Here is a 23,467-nt window from a genome sequence, read left to right on the forward strand (position 1 = left end):
AACAGGATCAAACATGACAGGGAGACAGAACAGGATCAAACATGACAGGGAGACAGAACAGGATCAAACATTATAGGGAGACAGAACAGGATCAAACATTACACGGAGACAGAACAGGATCAAACATTACAGGGAGACAGAACATCATCAAACATTACAGGGAGACAGAACAGGATCAGACATTACAGGGAGGCAGAACAGGATCAGATATTACAGGGAGCCAGAACAGGATCAAACATTACAGGGAGACAGAACAGGATCAAACATTACTGGGAGACAGAACAGGATGTAACATTACAGGGAGACGGATTAGGATCAGACATTACAGGGAGACAGAACAGGATCAAACATTACAGGGAGACGGAACAGGATCAAACATTACAGGGAGGCAGAACAGGATCAGACATTACAGGGAGGCAGAACAGGATCAGATATTACAGGGAGCCAGAACAGGATCAAACATTACAGGGAGACAGAACAGGATCAAACATTACTGGGAGACAGAACAGGATGGAACATGACATGGAGACAGAACAGGATCAAACATTACAGGGAGACGGAACAGGATCAAACATTACAGGGAGGCAGAACAGGATCAGACATTACAGGGAGACAGAGCAGGATCAGACATTATGGGGAGACAGAACAGGATCAGACATTACAGGGAGACAGAGCAGGATCAGACATTACAGGGAGACAGAACAGGATCAAACATTACAGGGAGACAGAACAGGATCAAACATGACAGGGAGACAGAACAGGATCAAACATTACAGGGAGACAGAACAGGATCAAACATGACAGGGAGCCAGAACAGGATCAAACATTACAGGGAGACAGAACAGGATCAAACATTACTGGGAGACAGAACAGGATCAAACATGACAGTGAGACAGAACAGGATCAAACATGACAGGGAGACAGAACAGGATCAAACATGACAGGGAGACAGAACAGGATGTAACATTACAGGGAGACAGATTAGGATCAGACATTACAGGGAGACAGAACAGGACCAAACATTACAGGGAGACGGAACAGGATCAAACATTACAGGGAGGCAGAACAGGATCAGACATTACAGGGAGACGGAACATGATCAGACATTACAGGGAGACAGAACAGGATCAGACATTACAGGGAGACAGAGCAGGATCAGACATTACAGGGAGACAGAACAGGATCAAACATGACAGGGAGACAGAACAGGATCAAACATTACAGGGAGACAGAACAGGATCAAACATTACTGGGAGACAGAACAGGATCAAACATTACAGGGAGGCAGAACAGGATCAGACGTTACAGGGAGACAGAACAGGATCAGACATTACAGGGAGACAGAGCAGGATCAGACATTACAGGGAGACAGAACAGGATCAAACATTACAGGGAGACAGAACAGGATCAAACATGACAGGGAGACAGAACAGGATCAAACATGACAGGGAGACAGAACAGGATCAAACAGTACAGGGAGACAGAACAGGATCAAACATTACAGGGAGACAGAACAGGATCAAACATTACAGGGAGACAGAACAGGATCCAACATTACAAGATCAGACAATCTGCACACCTGTGACTGATGAGGGCGAGGTAAATAAAGGACCAGTCTACCCAAGGAATCAGGCGGGGACTTAGTTTTCACGGTGTAACTACCCTCCGTCGCCTGGAAAGTGAGCTGTGCGTCTCACTCTTCCCCGGATCTGCGTCTGGACTCTGACTGCCTCCTTCGTTCCTCGACTCCTCGCTCGCCCCTGGATTCTAACGCCTCTCTCACCTGCCTGCCTCCTGGACTTCCTCGTATCTCATTCAACACTTTGGCAACACACACTTCAGTTAAAGTCTACACATAGTCTTACACCATACACACTCTTGAGTTTGTCACACTTCATTTCCTTAGTTTATTAGTTAGTATTGTTTGTTATTCTTATTATATATATATATATATATATATATATATATAAATATATATATATATATATGTATAAATATATATATATATATATATATATATGTATTTATATGTCTTGATTGGATTATCCAGAGAATAGTGCTCGATACCGTGGTAGAGCGCAATATGTAGGTGTGGGAAAAATCACAAGACTACTTCATCTCTACAGAACTGTTTCATGAGGGGTTCCCTCAAATCTCCTGATGATTGAGAGAACCCCTCATGAAACAGTTATGTAGAGATAAAGTAGTCTTGTGATTTTTACCACACCTACATATATATATATATATATATATACATACAAGACTATTTCATCTCTACAGAATTGTTTCATGAGGGGTTCCCTCAAATCTCCTGATGAGAAAAATAAATAAATAAATAAAAATCCACTGATGATTGAGGGAACCCCTCATGAAACAGTTCTGTAGAGATGAAGTAGTCTTGTGATTTTTCCCACACCTACACATATTGCGCTCTACCACGGTATCGAGCACTATTCTCTGGATAATCCAATCAAGACATATATATACAGTATATATATACTGACCATATATATAATAAATTATCGTACTTTACTTTCCTCTGGTGTCTGTTTGCTGTCACCTCCCCTCTGCAAACCATAACACTCCGGCAGCTGGCGCGCACAAGCTGCCAAGCTACATAGTTTTGCCGCCAACGTATTTCTCGTAAAGTGTGTAAAAATGAGAGTGAAATCTGGACAAACAAAAAGCATCACTTTCATCTGGTTTTGGACAGAAAGGAGGACTTTTTTTTTTCTCCTCTGTTTAAAAATGTGGAGATTCCATCCATCCATCATCTTCCGCTTATCCGAGGTCGGGTCGCGGGGGCAACAGCCTAAGCAGGGAAACCCAGACTTCCCTCTCCCCAGCCACTTCGTCTAGCTCTTCCCGGGGGATCCCGAGGCGTTCCCAGGCCAGCCGGGAGACATAGTCTTCCCAACGTGTCCTGGGTCTTCCCCGTGGCCTCCTACCGGTTGGACGTGCCCTAAACACCTCCCTAGGGAGGCGTTCGGGTGGCATCCTGACCAGATGCCCGAACCACCTCATCTGGCTCCTCTCGATGTGAAGGAGCAGCGGCTTTACTTTGAGTTCCTCCCGGATGGCAGAGCTTCTCACCCTATCTCTAAGGGAGAGACCCGCCACACGGCGGAGGAAACTCATTTGGGCCGCTTGTACCCGTAATCTTATCCTTCCGGTCATGACCCAAAGCTCATGACCATAGGTGAGGATGGGAACGTAGATCGACCGGTAAATTGAGAGCTTTGCCTTCCGGCTCAGCTCCTTCTTCACCACAACGGATCGGTACAACGTCCGCATTACTGAAGACGCCGCACCGATCCGCCTGTCGATCTCACGATCCACTCTTCCCTCACTCGTGAACAAGACTCCTAGGTACTTGAACTCCTCCACTTGGGGCAGGGTGTCCTCCCCAACCCGGAGATGGCACTCCACCCTTTTCCGGGCGAGAACCATGGACTCGGACTTGGAGGTGCTGATTCTCATTCCGGTCGCTTCACACTCGGCTGCGAGACGATCCAGCGAGAGCTGAAGATCCCGGTCAGATGAAGCCATCAGGACCACATCATCTGCAAAAAGCAGAGACCTAATCCTGCGGTTACCAAACCGGAACCCCTCAACGCCTTGACTGCGCCTAGAAATTCTGTCCATAAAAGTTATGAACAGAATCGGTGACAAAGGACAGCCTTGGCGGAGTCCAACCCTCACTGGAAATGTGTTCGACTTACTGCCGGCAATGCGGACCAAGCTCTGGCACTGATCGTACAGGGAACGGATCGCCACAATAAGACAGTCCGATACCCCATACTCTCTGAGCACTCCCCACAGGACTTCCCGAGGGACACGGTCCAATGCCTTCTCCAAGTCCACAAAGCACATGTAGACTGGTTGGGCAAACTCCCATGCACCCTCAAGAACCCTGCCGAGAGTATAGAGCTGGTCCACAGTTCCACGACCAGGACGAAAACCACACTGTTCCTCCTGAATCCGAGGTTCGACTATCCGACGTAGCCTCCTCTCCAGTACACCTGAATAAACCTTACCGGGAAGGCTGAGGAGTGTGATCCCACGATAGTTGGAACACACCCTCCGGTCCCCCTTCTTAAAGAGAGGAACCACCACCCCGGTCTGCCAATCCAGAGGTACCACCCCCGATGTCCACGCGATGCTGCAAATGTGGAGATTATCATCACTAATGTCTGATTCCAATCAATGCAAGTCATCAAAATCAAACCAACTTATCTTGTCTTCATGAAAGAAAGGAATGTCAAACATCCTTTGCACTTGTTAACCTCTCTTTCATAAATAAATCAATATAAATATATAAATATGAATAGTACTGCATTACATATATTCTTACAGCGTGTATACAAAATGATGACGGGGGCTTTTGGATGTTTTTTAGAGTGCTGTATAAGCGTAATAAAGCGTCTCCAATTACCTCCATTGTTAGCTGACTCTTGCTAGATTTTATTTACGAGTTAGAATGCATAAAAAATAATTGTTTTTTTATGGAGAAAAAGGCGTGAGTGGGCGCGTTCTTCCTGCCTCCATATATTTTACATCCATCTGCTGTGATTCGGACAAGCACAGAGTAGTATTGTACTCCCTCCAACACCAGCCTGTGTTTCCGAGGAAAAGTTCCACGCCGCCTCATGAATGATGGCGCACACGGCGTTGGCGAACAATCTGAGGAAACGAGGGTGAGAAAAAAAAAAACACCAGGGCATTTGACATCTCGGCTGACATGCTTTTTCCCAGCGTGATTGAGGTGGAGCGTGGGCACCATTTTTAGAGATGTCGCGGCGTGCGAGGGAAGGTGATGAACTGCGGGCGTCTTGACTTCCGTGTCTCGTCTTCTTCCTTCCAGCTCTGTGCCTGCTGTCCGTCTCGGCGCAGGTGGGAGAAGACGAATGTCCCAGAGGATTAATCATGGAGGATGGCGAATGCATTGGTAAGAATGTCTTGATGGACTCACCAAACACACACAAAGGGGTTTTGATTGAAGTCGTGCAGTGCTTTGCCACATCCAGCAGAGGGTGCTGTTGCAAAAAATAGCAAACTTTTTTACTGAGAGCAAAACATCCATCCATCCATTTTCAACCGCTTATTCCCTTTCGGGGTCACGGGGGGCGCTGGCGCCTATCTCAGCTACAATCGGGCGGAAGGCGGGGTACACCCTGGACAAGTCGCCACCTCATCGCAGGGCCAACACAGATAGACAGACAACATTCACACTCACATTCACACACTAGAGTCAATTTTAGTGTTGCCAATCAACAGCAAGTCTTTGGAGGTGGGAGGGGCCTATCCCCAGATGCATGTATTTGGAGGTGGGAGGGGCCTATCCCCAGGTGCATGTCTTTGGAGGTGGGAGGGGCCTATCCCCCCAGATGCATGTATTTGGAGGTGGGAGGGGCCTATCCCCAGGTGCATGTCTTTGGAGGTGGGAGGGGCCTATCCCCAGATGCATGTCTTTGGAGGTGGGAGGGGCCTATCCCCAGGTGCATGTCTTTGGAGGTGGGAGGGGCCTATCTCCAGATGCATGTCTTTGGAGGTGGGAGGGGCCTATCCCCAGGTGCATGTCTTTGGAAGTGGGAGGGGCCTATCCCCAGGTGCATGTCTTTGGAGGTAGGAGGGGCCTATCCCCAGATGCATGTGTTTGGAGGTGGGAGGGGCCTATCCCCAGGTGCATGTCTTTGGAGGTGGGAGGGGCCTATCTCCAGATGCATGTCTTTGGAGGTGGGAGGGGCCTATCCCCAGGTGCATGTCTTTGGAAGTGGGAGGGGCCTATCCCCAGGTGCATGTCTTTGGAGGTAGGAGGGGCCTATCCCCAGATGCATGTGTTTGGAGGTGGGAGGGGCCTATCCCCAGGTGCATGTCTTTGGAGGTGGGAGGGGCCTATCTCCAGATGCATGTCTTTGGAGGTGGGAGGGGCCTATCTCCAGATGCATGTCTTTGGAGGTGGGAGGGGCCTATCCCCAGGTGCATGTCTTTGGAAGTGGGAGGGGCCTATCCCCAGGTGCATGTCTTTGGAGGTGGGAGGGGCCTATCCCCAGATGCATGTCTTTGGAGGTGGGAGGGGCCTATCCCCAGGTGCATGTCTTTGGAGGTGGGAGGGGCCTATCCCCAGATGCATGTCTTTGGAGGTGGGAGGGGCCTATCCCCAGGTGCATGTCTTTGGAGGTGGGAGGGGCCTATCCCAGATGCATGTCTTTGGAGGTGGGAGGCGCCTATCCCCAGGTGCATGTCTTTGGAAGTGGGAGGAAGCCGGAGTACCCGGAGGGAACCCACGCATTCACGGGGAGAACATGCAAACTCCACACAGAAAGATCCCGAGCCTGGGATTGAACCCAGGACTGCAGGACCTTCATATTGTGAGACAGACGCACTAACCCCTCTGCCACCGTGAAGCCCGAGAGCAAAACAAATGTATCAAAAAATATGGTACAAGATATATATGTATTTCCTAATTAATTTAAAACCTCTTCTCACTCCGGCGCTTACCAAAGGCATGCGGTAAATTTAGGCCTGCGCTTATAAATTTGAGTGTGATGTAAGGATACCATCAGGAAAAGCACATTTAATTAAAAAAACGTTATTATGGTCTTACCTTTACTTATAAATGAAGTCCATGCGCAGCTCCTTCTGATCAAAAGCATCGATAACTTGTTTATAGAAGTCTTCCTTATCTTTCTTCAGTTTTAAAAGTCTCTCTGTCTCGATGGAGATCTTCCTTTATTACCTCCTGCTTTGATTGAAAGTCCAGTTTAGAAAGCGGTTTTATTTTAGATATGTAATCCTCCATGTTAAAAGTGCAAGCGAGAGGAAAAAATCAACTCTTGCTGCTTGTTGTCACTTCTTCTGCAGCCGAGTAGTCGCAAGAAGGATCACTAGCGCCCTCTACCACCAGGAGGCGGGGGTCATTCAACGACTCATATTTGACACTCGCAGCTACGGTATATTAATAAAACATAGTTGCTTACTGTTTTTTTTTAGCATATTCAATAGCTTGGAAATTAAATCTTACTGAATAGCTCTTAATCTTCTTCCCTTTATGCGATTTCAAATATTTAAAATCAACCTCCTCCATTTTGAAAATGATGACAGGTGACGTGTCACTCGTGACGTGACGAGTTTGACCCGGGGGAAATTCTAGGCATATGCAAAATATTTTGCGAAACAAGTTTGACCCGGCAGTAATTCTAGGCAGGTGCATACTATATACCCGGCGGCAATTCAAGGAAGTAAGGTACATATATATATATATATATATATATATATACATATATATATATATACACACACACACAAACGTGTGTGTTGGCCCGTGCGATGTCCAGGGTGTACCAAGTAAATAAATAAAGAATGTTATATTCTTAATTTACTGTTACATTTGTATAGCCATTGCTGCTTTTTATTTTTATTCTTATTGTAATATTTTTCTATTTTGTTTCCATTTATACCCCCATTATTTACTTTTTAAATTGATCTCAACTCAACTGGAATTTTAATTCTCTCCTGAAGGAATTTATAAAGATCTGTCTATAAAGATCTATCTATCTATCTATATATCTACCCACGAAAACTGAAAACCACAACACCAAGATCACTGTTTAGTTCTTTAAATACTGTATAGAGATTGTTACATTTTGTTAGCATTCAAAGATTAGCCCATAAAATCCTAAATAACACTGCACCAGCGCCACTTAAGCACTTTGTCCAGTTTAAATCTGCTGTGACAACTAGGAACACACGAGCCTCCACCAGGGGGCAGTGTAGCGTACCTAAATGTAAAACATCTTTTTGCACAATCAGCAATAAAGGAATGGAACGACCTCACAACAAACTTGAAAAGTCCAACAGATGACTCTTCAGACACAATTGAAGTTAAAAAGTGGCTTTGGAGCAATCAAAGTTGCTCACACGGTCAATAAGGTGGACACTACGTCAACTTCATGTGTAATATATTTATGCAAGAGAACATTTTGTTGTAAACTGAGGTGTGTGAGTTAAAATCATGGTTGTTTTTACTATTGATGACAGATGTGAACTAGAGCATGCATTGTCTATATGTTATGATGTAAAGGAGAGGTGTCCATAAAAGGGCATTTCATGACTTTTCTTAATTTGATTGCATGCTATAGTATAATTGTATTGTTATCATTTTATTGCAGGTTTTTGTATATCTTTAATTTATGTAGCCAGGGACTGCAGATGGAAATGAGCTATTTAGCTCTAATCTGGTGCAGAACATAATATGTGTCTTTGAGCGTAATGTCTCTGGTGCATTGTCCCTTTAAATAAAGACTAAACTAACTAAAAGAAGGTACATAAGATATTTGTGCATGACGGAAAACTACAGTTTGGAAAAGAGTGTCTCCATGGTGACAGCTGGTATGCACGCCAAAAACTCATCAATTGTACACGCAGTCGCAGGCGATCACTAATAGTACACACAATTTTATAAATTAAACATTTGCCACCGATTCTGTTCATAAATTTTATCGACAGAATTTTTAGGCGCAGTCAAGGCGTTGAGGGGATCCGGTTTGGTGGCCACAGGATTAGGTCTCTGCTTTTTTGCAGATGATGTGGTCCTGATGGCTCCATCCGGCCAGGATCTTCAGCTCTCACTGGATCGGTTCGCATCCGAGTGTCAAGCGCCTCCAAGTCCGAGTCCATGGTTCTCGCCCGGAAAAGGGTGGAGTGCCATCTCCGGGTTGGGGAGGAGACCCTGCCCCAAGTGGAGGAGTTCAAGTACCTCGGAGTCTTGTTCACGAGTGGGGGAAGACTGGATGGTGAGATGGACAGGCGGATCGGTGCGGCGTCTTCAGTAATGCGGATGCTGTATCGATCCGTTGTGGTGAAGAAGGAGCTGAGCCGGAGGCAAAGCTCTCAATTTACCGGTCGATCTACGTTCCCATCCTCACCTATGGTCATGAACTTTGGGCTATGGACCGAAAGGACAAGGTTCTCGCCCGTAAAAGGGTGGAATGCCATCTCCGGGTTGGGGAGGAGATCCTGCCCCAAGTGGAGGAGTTCAAGTACCTCGGAGTCTTGTTCGCGAGTGAGGGAAGAGTGGATGGTGAGATTGACAGGCGGATCGGTGCGGCGTCTTCAGTAATGCGGATGCTGTATCGATCCGTTGTGGTGAAGAAGGAGCTGAGCCGGAAGGCAAAGCTCTCAATGTACCGGTCGATCTAAGTTCTGTTGGATGTGGTTGTCTTTTTATTTCCTAGTCAGATTTTAGAACAGATAAAGTGTAGCCTTTTACGTAAACCTTGAATTTGGAATGTGGGAATGAAGCCATAACAATCTGTTATCGCAACTGTCCAAGGTAGGGAGGAGAAGAAGAGGGGAGGGTGAGAGTGAGAGAGAAGGGAGAAACTGCCATTTTAGGATTAGATCAATTTGGACCGAGCTTTGAAATGTTGTATCTAGATTGATCTCCCAAGGCGCTTTGGTTATAAAATATCAAAATGAGTAACCTCTGTCTCTGATTGATTTAAAACCAGCTTATGTGTCATCAAACAATCTGGGGGTGTTGACCGAAGGAAAAACGGGTCAAGGCAAAGCTCTCAATTTACCGGTCCATCTACGTTCCCATCCTCACCTATGGTCAAGAACTTTGGGCAATGACCGAAAGGACAAGGTTTCTCGCCCGTAAAAGGGTGGAGTGCCATCTCCGGGTTGGGGAGGAGACCCTGCCCCAAGTGGAGGAGTTCAAGTACCTCGGAGTCTTGTTCACGAGTGAGGGAAGAGTGGATGGTGAGATTGACAGGCGGATCGGTGCGGCGTCTTCAGTAATGCGGACGTTGTATCGATCCGTTTGTGGCGAAGAAGGAGCTGAGCCGGAAGGCAAAGCTCTCAATGTACCGGTCGATCTAAGTTCTGTTGGATGTGGTTGTCTTTTTATTTCCTAGTCAGATTTTAGAACAGCTAAAGTGTAGCCTTTTACGTAGACCTTGAATTTGGAATGTGTGAATGAAGCCATAACAATCTGTTATCGCAACTGTCCAAGGTAGAGAGGAGAAAAGAGGGGAGGGTGAGAGTGAGAGAGAAGGGAGAAACTGCCATTTTAGGATTAGATCAATTTGAACCGAGCTTTGAAATGTTGTATCTAGATTGATCTCCCAAGGCGCTTTGGTTATAAAATATCAAAATGAGTAACCTCTGTCTCTGATTGATTTAAAACCAGTTATGTGTCATCAAACAATCTGGGGGCGTTGACCGAAGGAAAAACGGGTCAAGGCAAAGCTCTCAATTTACCGGTCCATCTACGTTCCCATCCTCACCTATGGTCAAGAACTTTGGGCTATGACCGAAAGGACAGGTTCTCGCCCGTAAAAAGGATGGAGTGCCATCTCCGGGTTGGGGAGGAGACCCTGCCCCAAGTGGAGGAGTTCAAGTACCTCGGAGTCTTGTACACGAGTGGGGGAAGAGTGGATGGTGAGATCGACAGGCGGATCGGTGCGGCGTCTTCAGTAATGCGGACGTTGTATCGATCCGTTGTGGCGGAGAAGGAGCTGAGCCGGAAGGCAAAGCTCTCAATTTACCGGTCGATCTACGTTCCCATCCTCACCCATGGTCATGAGCTTTGGGTTGTGACCGAAAGGAAAAGATCACGGGTACAAGCGGCCCAAATGAGTTTGGGTCTCTCCCTTAGAGATAGGGTGAGAAGCTCTGCCATCCGGGAGGAACTCAAAGTAAAGCCGCTGCTCCTTCACATCAAGAGGAGCCAGATGAGGTGGTTCGGGCATCTGGTCAGGATGCCACCCGAACACCTTCGTAGGGAAGTGATTCAGGCACGTCCGACCGGTAGGAGGCCACGGGGAAGACCCAGGACACGTTGGGGAGACTATGTCTCCCGGCTAGCCCGGGAACGCCTCAGGATCCCCCGGGAAGAGCTAGACCAGTGGTTCCCAAAGTGGGCGGGGTACCGCCCCCCTGGGGAGCGGTGGAAAGATCTGGGGGGGTGGTGAGGAAGAAGGGGGCGGTAGGGGGGGCGGCAGTCCGAAGTCGAAGTCAGAAGTTCGAACGTTTGTTTGACGATTTGTACACAACACGTGCAGCAGGACGAGTCAGTGGACGACGCATCAGGGTCCGGTTACCACACGCCAACATCATATTTAGTAGAACGGGGCTTCAGTGCAGTCGCCTTGCTTCTTTCCAAGCAAAGAAACCGACTGAAAATTACTGACCGCGGGGATCTACGACTTCTTCTTAGTGAGTTCCAGCCTGATGTTGAGAAGCTTATGTCCCTGCACCAAGCACATCCATCCCATTAATATAAGTGTGAGACAATGAAGGTTACTGGTGGAATGTTTATTTACTATGTTGCTGAAACAGTTAAAACTGCTAAAAAATAAATTGGTTTACTAAATTGGGTTTTATTTGTGAAATACACATTTGTGTTCAACCCATCCATCCATCATCTTCCGCTTATCCGAGGTCGGGTCGCGGGGCAACAGCCTAAGCAGGGAAACCCAGACTTCCCTCTCCCCAGCCACTTCGTCTAGCTCTTCCCGGGGATCCCGAGGCGTTCCCAGGCCAGCCGGGAGACATAGTCTTCCCAACGTGTCCTGGGTCTTCCCCTTGGCCTCCTACCGGTTGGACGTGCCCTAAACACCTCCCTAGGGAGGCGTTCGGGTGGCATCCTGACCAGATGCCCGAACCACCTCATCTGGCTCCTCTCCATGTGGAGGAGCAGCGGCTTTACTTTGAGTTCCTCCCGGATGGCAGAGCTTCTCACCCTATCTCTAAGGGAGAGCCCCGCCACCCGGCGGAGGAAACTCATTTCGGCCGCTTGTACCCGTGATCTTATCCTTTCGGTCATGACCCAAAGCTCATGACCATAGGTGAGGATGGGAACGTAGATCGACCGGTAAATTGAGAGCTTTGCCTTCCAGCTCAGCTCCTTCTTCACCACAACGGATCGGTACAACGTCCGCATTACTGAAGACGCCGCACCAATCCGCCTGTCGATCTCACCATCCACTCTTCCCTCACTCGTGAACAAGACTCCTAGGTACTTGAACTCCTCCACTTGGGGCAGGGTCTCCTCCCCAACCCAGAGATGGCACTCCACCCTTTTCCGGGCGAGAACCATGGACTCGGACTTGGAGGTGCTGATTCTCATTCCGGTCGCTTCACACTCGGCTGCGAACCGATCCAGCGAGAGCTGAAGATCCCGGTCAGATGAAGCCATCAGGACCACATCATCTGCAAAAAGCAGAGACCTAATCCTGCGGTCACCAAACCGGAACCCCTCAACGCCTTGACTGCGCTAGAAATTCTGTCCATAAAAGTTATGAACAGAATCGGTGACAAAGGACAGCCTTGGCGAGTCCAACCCTCACTGGAAATGTGTTCGACTTACTGCCGGCAATGCGAACCAAGCTCTGGCACTGATCGTACAGGGAACGGACCGCCACAATAAAACGGGGGGGGGGGGGGGGGGGGGGGGGGGAATTCACTGGGGAGCCAAGGGGGCGCCAGCCTGCAAAAGTTTGGGAACCATTGAGCTAGACCAAGTGGCTGGGAGAGGGAAGTCTGGGCTTCCCTGCTTAGACCTGTGACCCGACTTCGGACAAACGGAAAAAGAAGGATGGCTGGATGAGTTTTTTTGGATCCGGTCCAATGTGTATTCTTATTTTTTGTCATTTCTGCCTCAAAGATTACGACTACTGCACGTATGATGGGGACATTTCTGGACCATGTGGAGAGAACGCAGAGTGTATCGACACCTTTGGCAGCTTTTACTGCAAGTGTCGAGAAGGTTTCCAAAGCCTGCAAGAAGGAAGTTTATGTGTCAAGGTATGATTTGAGTGTAAGGACACAAGTTCTTAGATTTTCATCGGTTTTTGTTGTTTTTCCCCAGACATCAATGAATGTTGGGGCCCCCAAGACCTCTGTGGACCACACACCACATGTCTCAACAGCATTGGAAGCTACCAATGTGTGTGCCTTGAGGGCTATGGTGCCGGTCCAGGTGGGCGCCAAGATGGTTCTGACTGTGACGGTAAGAAGCAGCAACATTGCATGTGTGATAAAAAATGGGAACTGAACTGTTGCACACAAAGCTGAGCAGTCATGAACTTTCCTTATGTTGCCTGTGCGTTAGATTCCAGAATAACACACCACATGGCGCCGTTTTGTTTAGTTAAAGACTCCCTTAGTTCTGTTCCAGCTGCCCTGGTTTTTGTGTTTTACTGGTTGCCATGGGTGCTGATTATTTCCACCTGCCTCTGATCAGTGTTTGGGGCGCTCACCTGCTCCGGGCACTAATCAGAGAGCTATTTATTCCTGCTTTTTGCCACACACAACCTAGTTTGCTCATCCAACAAGTTACGTTGATACACTCTTTGATTCCTGGTTCAATGCTAAGTTTTCCCGTTAGCTACTTCCTTAGCTTCCCGTGCAATTGGCATGCTTTTCGATAGTTTCACTGATTCATGGTAAATAAATCATAGTCCTGCCTGCAGGCTGCCTCCCAAATTCCTTCTTGGGACCCCGTCATTGGTGCACTCTTTGGTTCCTGGTTCAATGCTAAGTTTTCCTGTTAGCTTCTTCCTTAGCTTCCCGCACAATCGGTATTTGGACTGATTTATGGTAAATAAATCATCGTCCGACCTGCACTCTGCTTCGGAATTCCGTCTTGGGACCCCGCCATTGGTGAACATTTTGATTCTTGGTTTGAAGCTAAGTTTTCCCGTTAGCTATTTCCTTAGCTTCCCGTGCAATTGGCATGCTTTTCGGTATTTTCACTGATTCATGGTAAATAAATCATAGTCCTGCCTGCATGCTGCCTCCCGAATTCCTTCTTGGGACCCCGTCATTGGTGCACTCTTTGGTTCCTGGTTCAATGCTAAGTTTTCCTGTTAGCTTCTTCCTTAGCTTCCCGTGCAATCGGTATTTGGACTGATTTATGGTAAATAAATCATCGTCCGACCTGCACTCTGCTTTCGGATTCCGTCTTGGGACCCCGCCATTGGTGAACATTTTGATTCTTGGTTCAAAGCTAAGTTTTCCCGTTAGCTACTTCCTTAGCTTCCCGTGCAATTGGCATGTTTTTCGGTATTTTCACTGATTCATGGTAAATAAATCATAGTCCTGCCTGCATGCTGCCTTCCGAATTCCTTCTTGGGACCCCGTCATTGGTGCACTCTTTGGTTCCTGGTTCAATGCTAGTTTTCCTGTTAGCTTCTTCCTTAGCTTCCCGCGCAATCGGTATTTGGACTGATTTATGGTAAATAGATCATTGTCCTACCTGCACTCTGCTTTCGGAATTCCATCTCGGGACCCCGCCATTGGTGAACATTTTGATTCTTGGTTCGAAGCTAAGTTTTCCCGTTAGCTACTTCCTTAGCTTCCCGTGCAATTGGCATGCTTTTCGGTATTTTCACTGATTCATGGTAAATAAATCATAGTCCTGCCTGCATGCTGCCTCCCGAATTCCTTCTTGGGACCCCGTCATTGGTGCACTCTTTGGTTCCTGGTTCAATGCTAAGTTTTCCTGTTAGCTTCTTCCTTAGCTTCCCGTGCAATCGGTATTTGGACTGATTTATGGTAAATAAATCATAGTCCTGCCTGCACTCTGCTTTCGGAATTCCGTCTTGGGACCCCGCCATTGGTGAACATTTTGATTCTTGGTTCGAAGCTAAGTTTTCCCGTTAGCTACTTCCTTAGCTTCCCGTGCAATTGGCATGTTTTCCGGTATTTTCACTGATTCATGGTAAATAAATCATAGTCCTGCCTGCATGCTGCCTTCCAAATTCCTTCTTGGGACCCCGTCATTGGTGCACTCTTTGGTTCCTGGTTCAATGCTAAGTTTTCCTGTTAGCTTCTTCCTTAGCTTCCCGTGCAATCGGTATTTGGACTGATTTATGGTAAATAAATCATCGTCCGACCTGCACTCTGCTTTCGGAATTCCGTCTTGGGACCCCGCCATTGGTGAACATTTTGATTCTTGGTTCGAAGCTAAGTTTTCCCGTTAGCTACTTCCTTAGCTTCCCGTGCAATTGGCATGTTTTTCGGTATTTTCACTGATTCATGGTAAATAAATCATAGTCCTGCCTGCATGCTGCCTCCCCAATTCCTTCTTGGGACCCCGTCATTGGTGCACTCTTTGCTTCCTGGTTCAATGCTAAGTTTTCCTGTTAGCTTCTTCCTTAGCTTCCCGTGCAATCGGTATTTGGACTGATTTATGGTAAATAAATCATCGTCCTACCTGCACTCTGCTTTCGGAATTCCGTCTTGGGACCCCGCCATTGGTGAACATTTTGATTCTTGGTTCAAAGCTAAGTTTTCCCGTTAGCTACTTCCTTAGCTTCCCGTGCAATTGGCATGCTTTTCGGTATTTTCACTGATTCATGGTAAATAAATCATAGTCCTGCCTGCATGCTGCCTCCCGAATTCCTTCTTGGGACCCCGTCATTGGTGCACTCTTTGGTTCCTGGTTCAATGCTAAGTTTTCCTGTTAGCTTCTTCCTTAGCTTCCCGTGCAATCGGTATTTGGACTGATTTATGGTAAATAAATCATCGTCCGACCTGCACTCTGCTTTCGGAATTCCGTCTTGGGACCCCGCCATTGGTGAACATTTTGATTCTTGGTTCGAAGCTAAGTTTTCCCGTTAGCTACTTCCTTAGCTTCCCGTGCAATTGGCATGCTTTTCGGTATTTTCACTGATTCATGGTAAATAAATCATAGTCCTGCCTGCATGCTGCCTCCCGAATTCCTTCTTGGGACCCCGTCATTGGTGCACTCTTTGGTTCCTGGTTCAATGCTAAGTTTTCCTGTTAGCTTCTTCCTTAGCTTCCCGTGCAATCGGTATTTGGACTGATTTATGGTAAATAAATCATTGTCTTACCTGCAGGCTGCCTCCCAAATTCCTTCTTGGGACCCCGTCATTGGTGCACTCTTTGGTTCCTGGTTCAATGCTAAGTTTTCCTGTTAGCTTCTTCCTTAGCTTCCCGTGCAATCGGTATTTGGACTGATTTATGGTAAATAAATCATTGTCTTACCTGCAGGCTGCCTCCCAAATTCCTTCTTGGGACCCCGTCATTGGTGCACTCTTTGGTTCCTGGTTCAATGCTAAGTTTTCCCGTTAGCTTCTTCCTTAGCTTCCCGCGCAATCGGTATTTGGACTGATTTATGGTAAATAAATCATCGTCCTGCCTGCACTCTGCTTTCGGAATTCCGTCTTGGGACCCCGCCATTGGTGAACATTTTGATTCTTGGTTCAAAGCTAAGTTTTCCCGTTAGCTACTTCCTTAGCTTCCTGTGCAATTGGCATGTTTTTCGGTATTTTCACTGATTCATGGTAAATAAATCATAGTCCTGCCTGCATGCTGCCTCCCGAATTCCTTCTTGGGACCCCGTCATTGGTGCACTCTTTGGTTCCTGGTTCAATGCTAAGTTTTCCTGTTAGCTTCTTCCTTAGCTTCCTGTGCAGTCGGTATTTGGACTGATTTATGGTAAATAAATCATTGTCTTACCTGCACTCTGCTTTCGGAATTCCGTCTTGGGACCCCGCCATTGGTGAACATTTTGATTCTTGGTTCAAAGCTAAGTTTTCCCGTTAGCTACTACCTTAGCTTCCCGTGCAATTGGCATGTTTCTCTGTATTTTAACTGTTTTACGGTAAATAAATCATTGTTTTACCTGCCCGCTGCCTCCAGAGGTCCATCTGCATCTTGGGGAAACGACCCGTTCATTAACATGCGACCCTGTCATTGGTGCATTCTTTGATTCTTGGTTCAATGCTAAGTTTTCCAGTTAGTTTTTCCTTAGCTTTCTTTGCAATCAGTATTTGAACTGATTTATGGTACAAACCTTGTTTCCATATGAGTTGGGAAATTGTGTTAGATGTAAATATAAACAGAATACAATGATTTGCAAATCCTTTTCAACCCATATTCAGTTGAATATGCTACAAAGACAACATATTTGATGTTCAAACTCATAAACTTTCTTTTTCTTTGCAAATAATAATTAACTTAGAATTTCATGGCTGCAACAGGTGCCAACGTAGTTGGGAAAGGGCATGTTCACCACTGTGTTACATCACCTTTTCTTTTAACAACACTCAATAAACGTTTGGGAACTGAGGAAACTAATTGTTGAAGCTTTGAAAGTGGAATTCTTTCCCATTCTTGTTTTATGTAGAGCTTCAGTCCTTCAACAGTCCGGGGTCTCCGCTGTCGTATTTTACGCTTCATAATGCGCCACACATTTTCCATGGGAAGCCACGCTGTTGTAACACGTGGCTTGGCATTGTCTTGCTGAAATAAGCAGGGGCGTCCATGATAACGTTGCTTGGATGACAACATATGTTGCTCCAAAACCTGTATGTACCTTTCAGCATTAATGGTGCCTTCACAGATGTGTAAGTTACCCATGCCTTGGGCACTAATACACCCCCATACCATCACACATGCTGGCTTTTCAACTTTGCGCCTATAACAATCCGGATGGTTATTTCCCTCTTTGTCCTGGAGGACACCACGTCCACAGTTTCCAAACATAATTTGAAATGTGGACTCGTCAGACCGCAGAACACTTTTCCACTTTACATCAGTCCATCTTAGATGAGCTCGGGCCCAGCGAAGCCAGCGGCGTTCCTGGGTGTTGTTGATGAATGGCTTTCGCTTTGCATAGTAGGGTTTTAACTTGCACTTACGGATGTAGCAACCATTTGTAGTTACCGACAGTGGTTTGATGAAGTGTTCCTGAGCCCATGTGGTGATATCCTTTACACACTGACGTCTGTTTTTGATGCAGTGCCGCCTGAGGGATCAACGGTCCATAATATCATCGCTTACGTGCAGTGATTTCTCCAGATTCGGACCGTAGATGGTAAAATCTTGTTCTAAAACTGTTCGACAATTTCTTTACAAAGGGGTGTACCTCGCCCCATCCTTGTTTGTGAACTACTTAGCATTTCATGGAAGCTGCTTTTATCCCCAATCATGGCACCCACCTGTTCCCAATTATCCTGCACACCTGAGGGATGTTCAATATAAGTGTTTGATGAGCATTCCTCAACTTTATCAGTATTTATTGTCGCCTTTCCCAACTTCTTTGTCACGTTTTGCTGGCATCAAATTCTAAAAGTAATGATTATTTACAGTTTGAACATCAAATATGTTGTCTTTGTAGCATATTCAACTGAATATGGCTTGAAAAGGATTTAAAAATCATTGTATTCTGTTTATATTTACATCTAACACAATTTCCCAACTCCTATGGAAACGGGGTTTGCACGCCAGCATGCAGAGTAAACGTTGACTTGATTGTTATTTGTGTATTTGCAGATGCGGATGAGTGTCTGGAGGAAAATATTTGTGGAAGTAATGCGACGTGCATCAACACAGACGGCAGCTACGAGTGCGTCTGCAAGCTGGGTTTTGCAAACAAGTCAGGCGGACTCAACTTGACTTCCAATGAAGAGCCGTGTGAAGGTTTGAAACCCCATATTGCATCATTCTATTCAACTTTATTCACCTCTACTGCGTGATATAAATGTTTTAAATCAGTTGGTCCCCAACCTTTTTTCTATCATCCGGCTTAATGTATGCGTTATTTTCACGGACGTGCTTTCCACGTTTGGCAGATAAAAGTGAAGTGAAGTGAATTATATTTATATAGCGCTTTTCTCTAGTGACTTAAAGCGCATTACATAGTGAAACCCAATATCTAAGTTACATTCTAACCAGTGTGGGTGGCACTGGGAGCAGGTGGGTAAAGTGTCTTGCCCAAGGACACAACGGCAGTGACTAGGTTGGCAGAAGCGGGAATCGAACCTGCAACCCTCAAGTTGCTGGCCAGGTCACTCTACCAAACCGAGCTAAACCGCCCCAACTAAATGTAACTTAGATATTGGGTTTCACTATGTAAAAGTGCTTTGAGTCACTAGAGAAAAGTGCTATATAAATATAATTCCCTTCATTTTACTTTTAAGTGAAGTGAAGTGAATTATATTTATGTAGCGCTTTTCTCTAGTGACTCAAAGCGCTTTACATAGTGAAACCCAATATCTAAGTTACATTTAAAGCAGTGTGGGTGGCACTGGGAGCAGGTGGGTAAAGTGTCTTGCCCAAGGACACAACGGCAGTGACTAGGTTGGCGGAAGCGGGAATCGAACCTGCAACCCTCAAGTTGCTGGCCAGGTCACTCTACCAAACCGAGCTAAACCGCCCCAACTAAATGTAACTTAGATATTGGGTTTCACTATGTAAAAGTGCTTTGAGTCACTAGAGAAAAGTGCTATATAAATATAATTCCCTTCATTTTACTTTTAAGTGAAGTGAATTGAATTATATTTATGTAGCGCTTTTCTCTAGTGACTCAAAGCGCTTTACATAGTGAAACCCAATATCTAAGTTACATTTAAACCAGTGTGGGTGGCACTGGGAGCAGGTGGGTAAAGTGTCTTGCCCAAGGACACAACGGCAGTGACTAGGTTGGCAGAAGCGGGAATCGAACCTGCAACCCTCAAGTTGCTGGCCAGGTCACTCTACCAAACCGAGCTAAACCGCCCCAACTAAATGTAACTTAGATATTGGGTTTCACTATGTAAAAGTGCTTTGAGTCACTAGAGAAAAGTGCTATATAAATATAATTCCCTTCATTTTACTTTTAAGTGAAGTGAAGTGAATTATATTTATGTAGCGCTTTTTCTCTAGTGACTCAAAGCGCTTTACATAGTGAAACCCAATATCTAAGTTACATTTAAAGCAGTGTGGGTGGCACTGGGAGCAGGTGGGTAAAGTGTCTTGCCCAAGGACACAACGGCAGTGACTAGGATGGCGGAAACGGGAATCGAACCTGCAACCCTCAAGTTGCTGGCACGGCCGCTCTACCAATCGAGCTAAACCGCCCCAAAACAGCAAACAAATTGGCATGAAAACTCAACTCACCATAACGCTGAAGTAGTGGGCGTGGTTCTTTGCCAAGGGATGTGTTTCTTAACCATAGGGCCGGGGCCCAGTGTTGGGCCCGTGAGCGTCCAATAGAATGTAATATATCTATTTTTTTCAGCTGTAGTCCGCATTGGCCGCCGTGGTACTTAGTTGTAATTCACTTTTCTACCCCTTGTGGCATTAAGGACAATATTGTTATGGGTTAAAGCAGGGGTCGGGAACCTTTTTGGCTGAGAGAGTCAAAAAGCCAAATATTTTATAATATATTTCCATAAGAAATAGAAGTAGAAGCATTTAAGTCTCATCTTAAAACTCATCTGTATACTCTAGCCTTTAAATAGACCTCCTTTTTAGACCAGTTGATCTGCCGCTTCTTTTCTTTCTCCTTTGTCCCCCCCTCCCTTGTGGAGGGGGTCCGGTCCGATGACCATGGATGAAGTACTGACTGTCCAGAGTCGAGACCCAGGATGGACCGCTCGTCGGGACCCAGGATGGACCGCTCGCCTGTATCGGTTGGGGACATCTCTACGCTGCTGATCCGCTTGAGATGGTTTCCTGTGGACGGGACTCTCACTGCTGTCTTGGAGCCACTATGGATTGAACTTTCACAGTATCATGTTAGACCCGCTCGACATCCATTGCTTTCGGTCCCCTAGAGGGGGGGGGGTTGCCCACATCTGAGGTCCTCTCCAAGGTTTCTCATAGTCAGCATTGTCGCTGGCGTCCCACTGGGTGTGAATTCTCCCTGCCCACTGGGTGTGAGTTTTCCTTGCCCTTTTGTGGGTTCTTCCGAGGATGTTGTAGTCGTAATGATTTGTGCAGTCCTTTGAGACATTTGTGATTTGGGGCTATATAAATAAACATTGATTGATTGATTGATAAGAGCCATATAATATTTTTTTTCAACACTGAACACAACTAAACACGTGCATTTTTAAGTAAGACCAACATTTCTAGAGTATAATAGTTCTCTTATTCTATATAATAACATTGTTATTCTGAAGCTAACTGTGGAGGGGGTGTGGTCTGCGGGCCTGCAGCGACAGGCGCGTAGATGGCCCACCTGGGCCTTGTTTTCTAATCACCTGTCGCTCTGTTATAAGCAACAGCCAGGAGGAGAGACTGGGTTGGGGCTGGAAATACTATTGCTGGAAACTTATTGAAAAATAAAACAATAATGTAACCCTGAAACAGGCTCTCATGTCAGTGCTTGGGGGTCTGAAGAACCCCCAGGTGGGCAAGCCCCACACTAACCAATAATAAATAAATAACTTCTTACCATTAACGCAACTTCTTGAACAGGTGCGGTAGAAAACGGATGGATGGATTAAAAATGCATGAAAATGTTTTATTTTTTGAACATTTAACACTGTGATTACAAGTGGAAATATTCATTACTTATCGTGTTAAGCAATGTCAGTTCAGATTTATCCGAGAGCCAGATGCAGTCATCAAAAGAGCCACATCTGGCTCTAGAGCCATAGGTTCCCTACCCCTGGGTTACAGAGGGGAGATGACGACAAAGACACCAGGGCAAGTCTAGCTCTATGTATATATTATTATATCCATCCATCCATTCAATACCGCTTATTCCCTTTGGGGTCACGGGGGGCGCTGGTGCCTATCTCAGCTACAATCGGGCAGAGGGCGGGGTACACCCTGGACAAGTCGCCACCTCATCACAGGGCCAACACAGATAGACAACATTCACACACTAGGGACCATTTAGTGTTGCCAATCAACCTATCCCCAGGTGTATGTCTTTGGAGGTGGGAGGGGCCTATCCCCAGGTGCATGTCTTTGGAGGTGGGAGGGGCCTATCCCCAGGTGCATGTCTTTGGAGGTGGGAGGGGCCTATCCCCAGGTGCATGTCTTTGGAGGTGGGAGGGGCCTATCCCCAGGTGCATGTCTTTGGAAGTGGGAGGGGCCTATCCCCAGGTGCATGTCTTTGGAGGTGGGAGGAAGCCGGAGTACCCGGAGGGAACCCACGCATTGGGACATGCAAACTCCACACAGAAAGATCCCTAGCCCGGGATTGAACCCGGGACTACTCAGGACCTTCGTATTGTGAGGCAGACGCACTAACCCCTCTGCCACCGTGAAGTCCCATTTTATTATATATATTACAATATATATAATAATCAAACGATAATAATAATAATAATAATAACTACGGAAATGGAGTGTGAACTAATATCCAGAAAGGGTGTTTAGTGGAATAATTAGCTGTAAAGTCTTACTAAATCTTGAAACGAGGAGAAGGAACAAGGCAGGAAAGGCAGTCCATGGGGCAGGCAGAAGATCCAGGGCGAGAAAGAGGCGTCAAGAGTCTGTGTCCAGGCGTGGGTCGAGGCTCAAGGAAGGTAATCCAAAACCACGGGGGAAACAACGGGAGATGACAAAGGCGGATGCTCGGGAAGACACTGCGGGAGAACAACAAGGACGTCAGAACACACAGTGGGTAAAAGCGCAGCGCGAGAGAGAGCATAAGGCTTACGGTATACAAAGAGTTAAACCAAGTTCCCGCATGGATCCATTATCCAGCTCACGCTTATCAATCCCAGGTGTGCAGATTGCTGATTGTCTGCATGTGTGTGTCGCTGCGTGGGCGTGCTGAGCTCAGCTTGAGCGAGGGACTGTGAGACTACGTTGCAGGAGGGAAGCGGGTTCGAGTGTGGGAATAAGTGGTAGAAAATGGATGGATGGGCACTAAACTGGTCCTCGTGATTGCGATGAAGTGGTGAACTGTCCAGGGTATACACCGCGGCTGGGATAGGCTCCAGCCACCCCTGTTACCCCGAAAAGGGGCAAGCGTTAGAGCGATGGACTGTTTGCATCATTTGCTTCATTCATAGAAGCTAAAAAATGGGCTGCTTGATTAAATAAATATGATTAGAGTTTGATAAATCCCTGCAGTGATCTGTGTCCTCTTCTTGTTAGAAATATGTCCGACAATTAACTGCGGAGAAGGAAGCTGCCACATCGGAGCCACGGGCCACTTCTGTGCATGCCATGCAGGGTCCAGCAACTACGGCAAGGAAGCTGCTCCTTGCACGGGTATGTAAAACACTGAATATCAGCAGCAAGCAGCATGGATTGTCATCTCCAAATAAGAAAATCATCTTTCCTCAGCATTAAACTGCGATGCGTTCAAGGACACTGAAGATCTGAAAGAGGTAAAGCCACACAGGAGACAAACAACGTAGGTCTTATTTCCTTTACCTTTGAACCCATTCCCTTCTAGAACCTTCCCATCGCTCGTGATCTGATGATGCAGCTGGAGAGAAGCTGTGTGAACCTTACAGGGAGCGGAGACCCCAAAGTCTTGGATGGAGAGGAGCTAATCTCGGTATTTATGTTTTGAACTTTGTTAAAAGGAGAATATGCTAGGAAATTCCGTGGAATGCTGAAATGCTAATCAATCAATGTTTACTTATATAGCCCTAAATCACTCGTGTCTCAAAGGGCTGCACAAACCACTACCACATCCTCGGTAGGCCCACATAAGGGCAAGGAAAAACTCACACCCAGTGGGACGTCGGTGACA

General features: G+C 46.5%; 1 protein-coding gene across 1 annotated transcript in view; it reads left to right on the forward strand.

Moving 5' to 3' along the window:
- LOC133555738 (adhesion G protein-coupled receptor E2-like) overlaps positions 1-23,467 on the forward strand; it is a 50,942-nt gene that overhangs the window by 3,403 nt on the left and 24,072 nt on the right. Inside the window, exons 2-8 of the mRNA XM_061905049.1 lie at positions 4,865-4,948; positions 12,674-12,813; positions 12,847-13,018; positions 18,313-18,459; positions 22,861-22,977; positions 23,053-23,096; positions 23,165-23,269. Coding sequence (XP_061761033.1) covers positions 4,865-4,948; positions 12,674-12,813; positions 12,847-13,018; positions 18,313-18,459; positions 22,861-22,977; positions 23,053-23,096; positions 23,165-23,269 — 809 coding nt within the window. The remainder of the gene's footprint in view (positions 1-4,864; positions 4,949-12,673; positions 12,814-12,846; positions 13,019-18,312; positions 18,460-22,860; positions 22,978-23,052; positions 23,097-23,164; positions 23,270-23,467) is intronic.

The sequence above is a fragment of the Nerophis ophidion genome, linkage group LG07 (genome assembly GCF_033978795.1).
Source record: "Nerophis ophidion isolate RoL-2023_Sa linkage group LG07, RoL_Noph_v1.0, whole genome shotgun sequence".
Classification (NCBI taxonomy): domain Eukaryota; kingdom Metazoa; phylum Chordata; class Actinopteri; order Syngnathiformes; family Syngnathidae; genus Nerophis; species Nerophis ophidion.